Here is a 12,176-nt window from a genome sequence, read left to right on the forward strand (position 1 = left end):
GGAAAACTACTTTTCAAAAAAAAAAAATTTAATTTTGCAGGAAATATTTTTAATGTAATATAAGATCTTTCTGAAAATTCCACCATCAAATCCCAAGTTTAAACTTGCTTGGTACTTAATGGGTTGAAGTGGATCAATAATATTTCATATAACCATATTTCATATGGTTATATTCTACTAATAATATTTACTACTACGTAATTCATTTCGGTTACGTGTTCACGTTGAAAATTAAACCAAAAATTTATGTTTTTGATGAACTTGCAAACACTAAATTTCACAAACGTTAAAAATTTAATAATTTTATTAAATTGTTATTAGAATTGGTTGTTTTTTTGCTTTTTAATAATTTTTTGGGCAGTATTTTCATAGAATTTTTTTTATTTTAATAATAAAAACCTTTAAAAACGAAATTTGTGTACCCACTGACAGAATATGGATCGTAAGAATGTTCATTCATTCATGAATATTATTTTATACTGGAATTAAGAGAATGTGATGAACCTTGTTTCTGTTCTATCAAAGAATATTTTTAATGTTCTATTTTGAAACATATGTTGCAGGGCAATTGATTGTATTGGTCAGTTAAACATAATGTAAGTGCCAGTTGCAATGGCGGGAGTTTATGATTTAAGTGCAGTTTGTGCAGAATGCAATTCAGATAAAGTAGCAGTTAGAAACAAAGCTATTGAGCGTTTAAATGGATTATTAGTAAGCCATAAAGAAGATGTTTTCCTGCTATTGAAAAATGATTACCACCGTAAAGATATATGTTGGAAAGTTATGTTTGAAAGTGCCATTAACGCAACTATTAAGGTTTATTTTATTTTTTTTTATTATTTATATTATAGTAACATATTTGTATACAGCATTCAGTTTGTCTAGATGATATACGACTTACGAAAGGCACTCAAAACCTTCAAAACAAAAATTATTTCTATAGAAGTGTTGTTAACAAAATACTGGACTACAATGTAGAAGGTGAGTGATCTTTATGTGTTGACAGTTTGTAACGATTACATTTTTAGAAAATTTCTTGACAAAATCTGCAATATTTACCGCCTTTATACAAGGTTTCGAAAATCACAGCACCATTAAACATTTCGGTGCATTATTTTTAAATCTTTTGGATCGAGGCCTTTACAAATCGCTTATGTATGTGCAGGACATTAAATTAAACGAATTCAGTCGTACGTTAACCTCATTAGTAATGTTTCAATTAATTTTTAATAATATTTTATTCTTTATTTAAAGGTATTTTATCATATTTGTTCGAAGTTAATGTCGAAAATGAGGTACTTCGTTTTGCGATCTTACAAACAATAATAAAAACTATTGAAATCGGCACTCAAAATGTTGTCTTAAATTTTGACCTTATCGGATATCTGCCGGAAATATATGTATATGCACATAAAGCATCTGATGATCGTAAAAAGTTTGATGTTTTAAGGCTTTTTTATATATTTGTTATAAATGTAATATGCTAACTTTATACGTTATATAAATAACAAATTATTTTTTATTTAGCTTTCAATAGATTATCATTTTACTATTGGAACGGATTTACAAAAACTTATACCGGTTTTGTGTGGATATTATTTTACTTTAATGAAAAGTGAAGCAAAGGTACTATGTTTTTAAAAATAGGTTTTCGACTTATTGAAAATATGTAGTTTAATATTGCTTTCGCTTCAATAGGAACTCTTCTTTAAGTCCGTATACAAATTTTTAAAATATTTATATCCTAACATATGTAACGGTGATAACAGTACTTTTCCAATTACACTTAATGAAAATTGGTCAAAAACATTGAAAAAATTAATGTCTATAGTCGATATGGAAATAAAAGCCAATAGATTACAACAAGATCAAATTGATTCGGATGTATGTGCACAAAGTTTTATAAATGTAGCATCATTAATAATTTATTTGGTGAGTAGAATATTTCAACTGACTAATTCACCATTTTGATACATGCTATATAGTTGCAGTGGAACATAATAGAAGATGATATGGTACAATCAAAATCAAAAATACCTAAACTGAGTGACCCATTAGAAATCGTGCTTAATTTTGTTCGTGAAAATTCTGCTTCAAATGAGATATGGTAATTATTATTACATTCCAATACTAGTTTACTTATAATTAAATAGTGCATTTAGTGCCATAATATATTTCATAAATTTTATAGAGTTTTATTTTCGTAGATAATTATAATATTTACACCACGTTTGAATTTTTAAAAATTATTGCCATAAATATTTGAAAAAACAGCCAAATGTGAAATAAAAATTGCAAAATTGCTGTTATTACATTTAAAAGCAATATGGTGAAACTAATATTAACTTTTCTGATTTCCAGTAAAATTCAGAGTTAAATTTAAAATTTAAGTTTTGAAAGAATACAATTGAAAATTTAATACCACCCAGAGTAAGGAAATGTAGTATTTGGGAACAATACTGAATTTCAGTGTTGTTCGTATTTGTATTGACAATGAACAATACAATACATTGTAAAACCATATTTAGATATTTTTTTTATTTTTTAATTATTTGTTGTTCAGTTGCCCTTTTTTAGTAAATTAAATTATAACACCGCAGACAATTTGTAAGTACAGTAATCGTAGTCGGCGTTATAGGGGTATTGCCGTATACCCCGTATACACACGTGCAAAGTTACGCGAAGCTAATTATCAAAGAAGATAAAAAAAGAAACAGGAAATTTTGAATAACTGTACCTCTATTTATGTAATATCGCAAAAAAACTTTCCCACTTTTTCACCATACCAGAATTGTTAAATATTAAAAACAGTGTGGCTTGAAACCTAAATGTTTATTACATTTGTGGTTGCATATTATCACGTAGCCATTTCTTCTAATTAGAAGAAATAGTATAAATTATTGTTCTTGGAAAATCCATTGTTTATATTAATACGATTATGAGTAAATATAAGCATGATTTTTTATATCAGTTTTAATTCAATTTAAATATAAATTTTAAATGCGTTAAATAAATCAGGAATAGGTAAACTTAAATCTGTAGTGGTCTAATTATTGCTGACATATGTAAATATATATATATAATTAGTCATATAATTAGTCACAACTTAATTGGTAGTTTATTATATACACTATTTAGGCACATTTATTTATTCACTTTTTTTTACAACAATTAATTTTTAAAGATAATTTACTTTCGATAAGCTTTTGAAAAAATGTATAGATGATTGGAATTTAAGCATCCACGTATGCATTTTCGTTTCATCTGTAAATAAACTTTTATTAAATATTTATTTCATATTATTTCAGAAAAATATACAAATTATGTATATTTTTCTGAAATAATCACCTTTTTTTAATGCTTTTGTTTTTAAAAACAAATTCCGCCTTATTGTTCTTTCAAAAAACCAAAACAGGCAATGAAATTTCTCAGAAAGTGCTCTTACTTTAGCAAATATCGTGGTGAGTAGAGACCGGGTGGGCAAAATAGCAAGACCAGGTGGGGAAAATATTCACGCGCTATTATGTAGCATTAGGCTTTTTGTTTTTGTACTGCGTGATATTTTTACCTCATTACACAAAATTTTGAATAATATTTGCAAAATCCAGAAAACTGTACACAATTTTTCGAGTAACTCTCAGTTTCTTGTCTTTATCTTCTTTGCTAATTATGAACTGTATAAATTCCCGCGTTATATGGAGGATTGCCCGTGTTATACGGGAAATTGAAATCGCGTAATATGAAAACGAGTTATACGGATATCGCGTTATTGAAGGGACATATCAACAAAAGAAATCAAAGAAAAGAAAATGCTTACTTAAAATTAACGCATGATCGTTGTTCAATACACAACAGTTAATTGACATTTACATGTAAATTAATTGTTTTAATTATGTTTTAAAATAAGACCATGCGTGTTGTATTGTATTTTATTCGACATTGGACTAATACAAATATGTGATAGAACAAACTGTTAAGAACGCGTTCGTTCTTATTAAATCGCAAATAGTTATGTTCTTATTGAATTGCAAATTATATCACGCTTCCAAACACGCTTGAACACACTGGATGATATATTTTAGTATTTTTTGTTGACTGATTGTAAACTGCCGAGCACGTAAACTCGTAGTTTGCGTATTAATGTATTTGAAAAATGACTACTTCAATTCTTTTGAATGTTATTTAATTTTTATTTATTTGTATTTGTTTGAGGAATAAATTGTTACCAGTTGCACGAGTCTAAAACAAAGAGCAAGTTTGATAGCTTAAAACCAACACAGAAGCTGCAATTAAACGACAATATATATAGTGACGAACATAGCAAGCACAACAACCATATTGGACTTTAACACTGTGTTTATCCATTTCATTTTATTTCATTATATTTCTTAAATTTAATTTTTTAAAATTAAAAAATCACAAAAAGTATTAACATAAGAACATAAAAAAAATATTACCGGCAATAATTAATATTTAGAGGACAATCCCTTTTGTTTAATAACAGCTTCTAGTAGCCTTGGCATCAAAGAAACCAATTTTTTTTTGTTTTCTGGGTCAATACCTTCAGTTATGCATTTGTTGTTCGTTTCTCTCACTCTTTAGGCATCTACCCACAAATCTTGCATGAGGTTGAGATCTGGCATTTGGGGTGGATGTAGTAATATATGTTTTATATGATGCGCCAGCCACATACGCACATAATAAGCCATATGTTTCAGATAATTGTTGTATTGGAAGCTAAACGTCGCTGGTAAACTTAAATTGTCAGCACTTACTTTGTGTTTGTGTATTTATCATCTGCACTTTCTTTGGCATTTACCCTTGAAGATGGCTTAATAATATTTTTTGTCTATAATGCCGTCAATGAATTTCAATTCGCCAACACCCGCAGCGGTTATGCACATCAATAAAAAGGACATGTTTTACAGGCATATTAGAATTATTATTTTTGCAGTTCGGTGTTTGGTTTTCTCCAAACCGTTTGGCGGGCATTAGATCGAAAGAATAAATTTTCTTTCATGTGAGAAAATTACATTGTTCCAAAAGTCAATTTCTTTTTTTTTAATATTTTATTAACGATTCTTAAAATATAGACAAAAATCGTTTTAATATTACACCTAGTACAAATATCAAATAAGAGGTACTAATAAGCAATTTGATTGGAATATTTAAGGTGAAAGCGAAGCTATTTTGCTACTCGATATGTTTTAGTAATAAATTTTTGGTAGGTAGACAATACAAATAATATTTAAATTAAAATATTCCTTGTAATTTAATGTTTGGTTATTTATATAATTTTGGTAGCCCAAGGTTGTTAATATTTTAATTCTTCGTAATAATATGTTTTGGAAATTATGAAATTTTACCTAGGTAGAAAATACAAATATGTAATATTGAAAATAAAAGATACAATTTATTCATTGTTGCAAAACATCGTCTGCTAACTATAAATCATGCGTGCATTTAAACGATGATTACGCTTCCATTTCTCAAAATAAATTAAATTTTGCATGCCGACAAAAATAGACTGTATACGCAAAAACACGAACGTGTTTGAAGAAATATCAAAATTTTTTTATTCTCGTTAACGTATTTCTTAAAATTTCAAATGTTACTATTACACAAACAAATTTCACATTTTTCAAAAAAGTGCGAAAAAAAATTCTCATGTATATATACGCGCATAAAGGGATGAAAGCGAAAACATCGTTTAAATGCATGTATGATTTTATTTTCTAGTATATTTGTTGTTTTTTCTGAGGCGTGTTTAAAAAATTGTCGGAAAAATTTGATGTGTAATGCTGTCTAATGGGCACTTTAGGCACGTCTTCGATGGTTGGCATGCCAAGGTCACGGTGGAGAGCATTTACGATCTAACGTAACACTTTATTTTGAAAGCGTTGGATAGTTTCAATGTGTTTCTTGCTGGCACAACCCCATAATTCTATGTCATAACTCCAAACTGGCTTCTGCATTTAATTATAGCCCATTCGTTTGTTATAGATTGCCAGTTTACCAGATGAGGTGGTAAAATTTGTTTAGTTTTCACACTCTACTTGTTTTTTCTTAACATGCGCTTTCCAGCGCAGCTTAGCGTCAAACGTAACGCCTAGGTATTTGGCTTCGTTAGCGTGTGGAATTTTTGTGTCATCGATATGAATTGGTATATAGGTATAATTTCTCAATGAGAAGACTCTGCTCAAAAAGTATCCGGATTTTGTTGTTTGTTAACTACTCCTTAAGTAATAGACCTTTTTCAAATATTTTTTTTTGTTATGTTGGTACACCTTTTCCTGACATATGGTACAAATTTGAGCGCCATCTGTTAATTACTTTGTTTACAGCAGCTGTTAATGTGAGATTACCTCAAATGCATTTAGCGACTTTTTCCTGTTCCCGAAATTCAAATTGCCCATTCGTCGTAGGCGTTTTGAGTCGATTGAATCAGTAAAAGTGTATGGAAGATTGGGTTAAGCGTTGACATATGTGTATCGCTTCAGAAGGAGTATATTTTGAAGGAGATAAAATAAATTTGGAATAAAATTTAAATTTGTGTGTTTTATTTACAAAATCCGAGTACTTTTTGAGCAGAAGGTACAAATTTTCCCTTGTTTAGCTTGATTTGCCATTTTTTTTTGCCCATAAAGCAATTTGGTTGACTGTGTGTTATATATTAGCCGTTGCGTCTTCTATATTATTTTCGATTGCTAGAACCGCAGTACCAGTTGGTTTGCAGAGGGTAAGTCATATGAATACAGGAAATATAGTATGTTCCCAAGAATGCTTCGCTGTGGGACGCCTGCGTTTATCGTTTTTAGTGATGAATGGGCATCTTCGTATTTCACACTAAAGTATTTGTCGTTTTGATACGATGATAGCAGCTCATAGCAGGGACCGTAACAGTTATAGAAAAAAAATAAAAATCACCTTTTTACTATTATTATTCGCATTTTAAAATAAAACTCTAAAAATAATTAAATTTGCTTTATATTATATTTCTCAAATATAATAATTTTTTGTGCCTTTTATTTTTTTCGCGCAGAAGTAACTCTTAAAATTCTGCTTCTTATTTAAAACGCATAAATAATTTTTACTTTTGCGTTATAAATATAAAAATCATGAATAACTGGCAATTTCTGCCGAATATATTTAAAACGAAAATATAAAATGCAAACACTAGACTAAATCTTTACCGGCGCCAGCTTTTTAATACATTTCGTATGAAATTACAAAAACAATTACCTTGTATGAAAATTGCATTTTATATTTTCGTTTTAAATATATTCGTCAGAAATTTCCAGTAATTCATGATTTTTATATTTATAACGCAAAAGTAACAGTTACTTGTGCGTTTTAAAATAAAAAGCAGAGTGTAAGAGTTATTCCTGCGCGAAAAAAATAAAAGGCACATAATATAATTACCTATTTTTGAGGAATATAATATAAAGCAAATTTAATTATTATTTTTTGAGTGTTATTTTAAAATGCTAATGTATAAAAAGCAAGCATAATACTAAGAATAAAAATTGTTAGAGTGATAACTATATACTTAAATATGAGTTTCAACAACTTTTTGTTGCTGCTTTTTTATTCATAAAAGTTTTTTAAACAACAGTTATTTTCCCGGGCTCACAGTAATGTATAGGCAATAATGACTTAAGTTTATGAAGTAATCCTTCATGACAAATCTTATCGAAGGCTTGTGATACATCTAGGAAGAACACAATTTCTTGTCTTGCATCGCCGATTCAAAACCACTTCAATGGTTTTTTTTGAAGCCGAATTAATGATCAGGAATTAAGTCTCTCCTCTTAATTATTTGTAATGTACGTGCTGTAGTAGTTTTTCAAAAAGCTTCGATAAGGTTGGTAATAGAGATATTGGCCTATATGATGATATGTCATTGGAAGACTTCCCCGGTTTCGGTATCATAATTACCTTAGCGAATTTCATGTTTCAAAAGAGGCACGAATTAATTAAATCGCATAGGTAGATGATGCAGTTATTGGGTAAGTTTCGAAGAACTTCAGTCGTTATCAAGTGAAAACCAGGAGGTTTTTGAGGATTATTTTTAGAATTTGTTCACTTACTTCCTCTGTAGTGACCGGAACAATTGCATTGAGGCTTTTGGGCTAATTTGTACTTGACTCAATAACATTTTGGCTTTCATTTGGTCTGAAAGTCTTTTTTTGGTGTTTAGCAAAAACTTCGCCTTTTGAGTGTTTGTTATAGCCCATTGAGTTTCGTGGATTCACTAGGGCAGACTGCTGCATTGGGCTGTTAAATGATTAAGTAGCCTTCCACAGAAAGTATTCTTTATTTTTGTATGATTTAATAGCAGTGTGTAATTTTTTAGTTGCGACTTTATTAACGGACATCTAGTTGCTTTCCGTAATTTTCGCTTCTCCGTGATTTTGTTTGTGATAAAGAGTGGGTATTTTCTACCACTTAGATATTGGAGTTTTGGTGCTGCTGTACTGTTCCACGCTGCCAACTGCAGTTGCTTAGTGAAGCGAAGTACAGCGTCGTCTAATTGCTCACTGTTAACAATGTGGTCAATCTTGCGCAAATGTACAAGCTGCAGCTGGAAATATTTCCAGTCGTAAATGTATTTACGAACTTGTGCGTGTTGTGGTTTATTGTTGGATTTTGTGGAACTATCAGCAGTACTGCTGAGTGATCAGAAGTCAAAGCGTTCTGATATAGTTAGGTGAGATGCTGGAATGTTTTTGTAGATAAAGTTCTAGACTTGATGATGTCGAAAACTTTGCTAGAATTCGACGACCAGTAAGTTTGTTTACCAGTTAAAATCGAATTACAAGCTGCGAGTTGCATGGCTTTATACATTTCTCGTCCTTTTCTTGTAATAAGTCTTGAGCCCCAAAACTTGTTTTTTGTATTGAAGTCTCCTCCAAATATGAAACGGTCTTGAAACCGTTTAAAAACAGATAAGTAGTCTGCGCACTTCAGCTGATGCCTGGAAGGACTATATAAAGTAGTTCGACTAGCGGCTAATTAAAGATTTCTTTGGAAACAAAAAAACTTGAAATTCATTTGTGCAAAATTGTTCTATCCAGTCATGTTTTATAGAGTTTCTAATTATGCCACCACTTGCACAATTATCGGACCCTTATATGAGATTGCTTAGTGAAATAAGTTTTAGTGATCTGACCGATATCATTGTTTTCGCTATTTAATACGACTTTGAGATCATTGTTATGTTTCGTTAAGCCATTTGTATTCCATAGGCATAGTTTCAAACAATTAGTCATACTCTAAAAATGGCATATTGTGCGTTAGACGATGTTTGAGGGTTTTAAACGCTTCTGGTGATTGACTTGCAATATAAACGGTTTTCGTCAACCAACACGCTTAACTTCAGCTGCGATCTAAGTTGAATATATTTTTGGGTTGACATTCACTTCCTTGTTGTTTGCAGCGTTCACGGTCACTTGAAGCAATTAAAAAAAGTAATTAGAAGAAGTAATTAAAAAAAAATTAATTTATCAGGCGTCCTACACATCACTCACATTTATCATAATACCATTAAATCAATTTTACACATAAAATTGCACAAAAATTTTCACTTTTTATTTCTAAATTAAATGTGTATTAAATTCTACATATAATTTAATCATTTTAAATGAGTTCCGCATCATCAGTATTATTAAATTACGAATTTTAACATAATTAATGCATTTTTTTCTTAGTTCGACACTAGCTCAACTACCTACACATCACCTTATCTTTTTTGGTGAAGTTGGAAAAATACTCTGCACAGGTCAAAGATGATATAGAAAATAAACTGTAAAGAACTATAAACAAAATATTTTTTATGGTTTTTACATTGATTTTATTAATACTCCTTTCATTAATAATACATAATCTGTAATGTCTAAAGAAGAAAATATTTTTGCCATTAATATTTTTTCCGAATTGTGAAAAAAGCAGTGATGTTTTAATGTGCCTTTAACTGATGTAGCTGCTTTAAAGCAGTGTTTAATCTTATAATCATCAGGTTCATAGTATTTAAATGTTGGGGAAATGGCACACAATATTTAGTAAACATTTCTTAGCGCAGTTAAATAACTGCTTCGATGGTTGGATTGGATTATGTATTCGTTGAAGACTAGTTCCTGCTACATTCTTCTTTGAATTTCCAGGCAAAAATCAGAAAAGCATTATATTTAGAAATATCACACAAAACAACACATTGGGCCTATTGGGCCTATACACTATCATGAACGTGAGATGAACTTGACGACAACATGAATAGTCAGTTCAGTTTACACTGTCATGAGCATGAAATTTGTTTTGTTTTATGTAAACGTATAAAATGCTTGTGTGTGGTAGTGCAGAGCACAGAAATTAAGAGTATTCAGTATTAAAAGGTAAACATTAACATAACATTGCATATGTATGCGTGTCAAACTGAAGAAATGCAGCAAATTTCATTGCGTGAAATTCATGAACTCACATCACACTCTCTTCCCTCTCTCATCTATAAGTAACCGGTTTTCAAGTTCATGTTCATGTTACGTTCATGATAGTATAAATCGCCCCATTCACTTTCTGCTAACTTGGTTTTTGCATTTTTCAAAAACTTTGCATGTTTTTTAACGATAAAGGAATGCAACAGCAATTTCTCTAAACTACTCTTTAAAGATTACAAATATTTTTCAACTGGAGATATAAAAAGTTTTAATGTGGTTCTAGTTTGACAAACCCATTAATTATATGCAATATAATTATATCTAATACAATAGTTTCAATATTGTTGCCATCAAAGATGTCTAGAAGTTGTTGATTAATATTTACAGTTCCAGGACATTTAGCGAAAGATCTTAAAAAACATTCTGTGCTGTAACTATGATCTGAAAGTGAAGCGCGTGCGAAAAGTGAACACTCCGTAACTTTTATTGTTTTTTAATTGGAAATAATTAAATTACAAATTTCAAAGTTATGATCATTTGAGCGATAGACCGTAAATATAAAAATTCTACTAAAAACAGTGCCAGTGAACGGTGATATTCAGATTTAGTAAATATAAAAATTTTTGTTAAACAAATTAAAAATTTTTAAGTTTGCAAAAACAGCCAAAACGAAAAAATTGAGTTCTTGCTCAAAACAGCTGTTAGAGACAGCATATGAACTTTTTAACGAAAGCAAGAAATTATAAATGTGGTGCTGCCACAGTGTAATTTTCAAGTATCCTTAAAAAACTTAAATAGAAATAAATAAATTTTATTTGGAAATTTCCAATAAATAATTAAAAAAATAATTAAATAAACAAATTGTAACTAAATTGTAATCTAATATATGTGAAAATGGCTTAAATGGCTATATTATGCTTAGCACAGAAGACGTTAAAACATATAATAAACTCAAAACAAATTCTGTACACATAGTAAAAAACGAAACAAATATAGCAAAAATAGCTAGTGAAATTGCCACAGCTAATAAAATTAAGTTAACCAACAACTTAACAAATTCTTCATTAAAAACACAAAAACATATAAAGATATGTCTTCACAAAAAGTGTTGGATGAAAGACCACTACTTGTAAGACGTAACACCTTTACAACTTCGTTAAATGTTCAATAAGTTCGAACCAAATTCCCGTAAAAACATTGTCGAAAACACTGTGTACACTCTGCCTGCAAGTAATACAACAAATACAATTGTCACCTCATTAACAACTAGCATAATAACAACAACATCATTAATGCAATAACCAACAATGTCAACAATTTCTCCGCCTTTGCAAAAATTGCAGAGTACCACTCAAAATACTCCACTTTCAACAAAAAGAAATAGATCATCTCCTAATAATCAAAAAGAAAAGCAGAGGATTAAGAAACAAAATCAAAAAGAGCAATCGTCTAATCAGCAAACCCTGACGAACTATTGGCTTGCCAAACCAACAAAAAGGTTCGCATGTTTATCGGACGAAAATGATAACGGCGAAGTGAATAGTGAAAAGAGCGACAACAACGTAAATGATGCAACAAAACAAATTAAAAAGCAAACCACCACTGCTCATTATTCAAAAAGTAGAGAGACTAGACATTTTAATAAAAGCAATTGACGCAATACCGAATACGAAATAAAAGTATTACCAAATAATGAAGTCAAACTGCAACCATTTGACTCAACTCACTACACCAGCATAATAA

The 12,176-nt window shown here is 29.9% G+C and overlaps 1 protein-coding gene across 1 annotated transcript in view; it reads left to right on the forward strand.

Moving 5' to 3' along the window:
* The first annotated feature begins 425 nt into the window (after positions 1-425).
* The window catches only part of LOC119664581 (serine/threonine-protein kinase ATM-like), a 34,998-nt gene continuing 23,247 nt past the window's right edge, over positions 426-12,176 (forward strand). The window contains exons 1-7 of the mRNA XM_038074041.1: positions 426-816; positions 870-981; positions 1,029-1,190; positions 1,255-1,475; positions 1,528-1,626; positions 1,699-1,932; positions 1,986-2,107. Of these exons, the coding sequence (XP_037929969.1) occupies positions 613-816; positions 870-981; positions 1,029-1,190; positions 1,255-1,475; positions 1,528-1,626; positions 1,699-1,932; positions 1,986-2,107 (1,154 nt within the window). The 5' untranslated portion in view covers positions 426-612. The remainder of the gene's footprint in view (positions 817-869; positions 982-1,028; positions 1,191-1,254; positions 1,476-1,527; positions 1,627-1,698; positions 1,933-1,985; positions 2,108-12,176) is intronic.

This window comes from Teleopsis dalmanni, chromosome 1 (assembly GCF_002237135.1).
Source record: "Teleopsis dalmanni isolate 2A chromosome 1, ASM223713v2, whole genome shotgun sequence".
NCBI classification, from domain to species: Eukaryota; Metazoa; Arthropoda; class Insecta; order Diptera; family Diopsidae; genus Teleopsis; species Teleopsis dalmanni.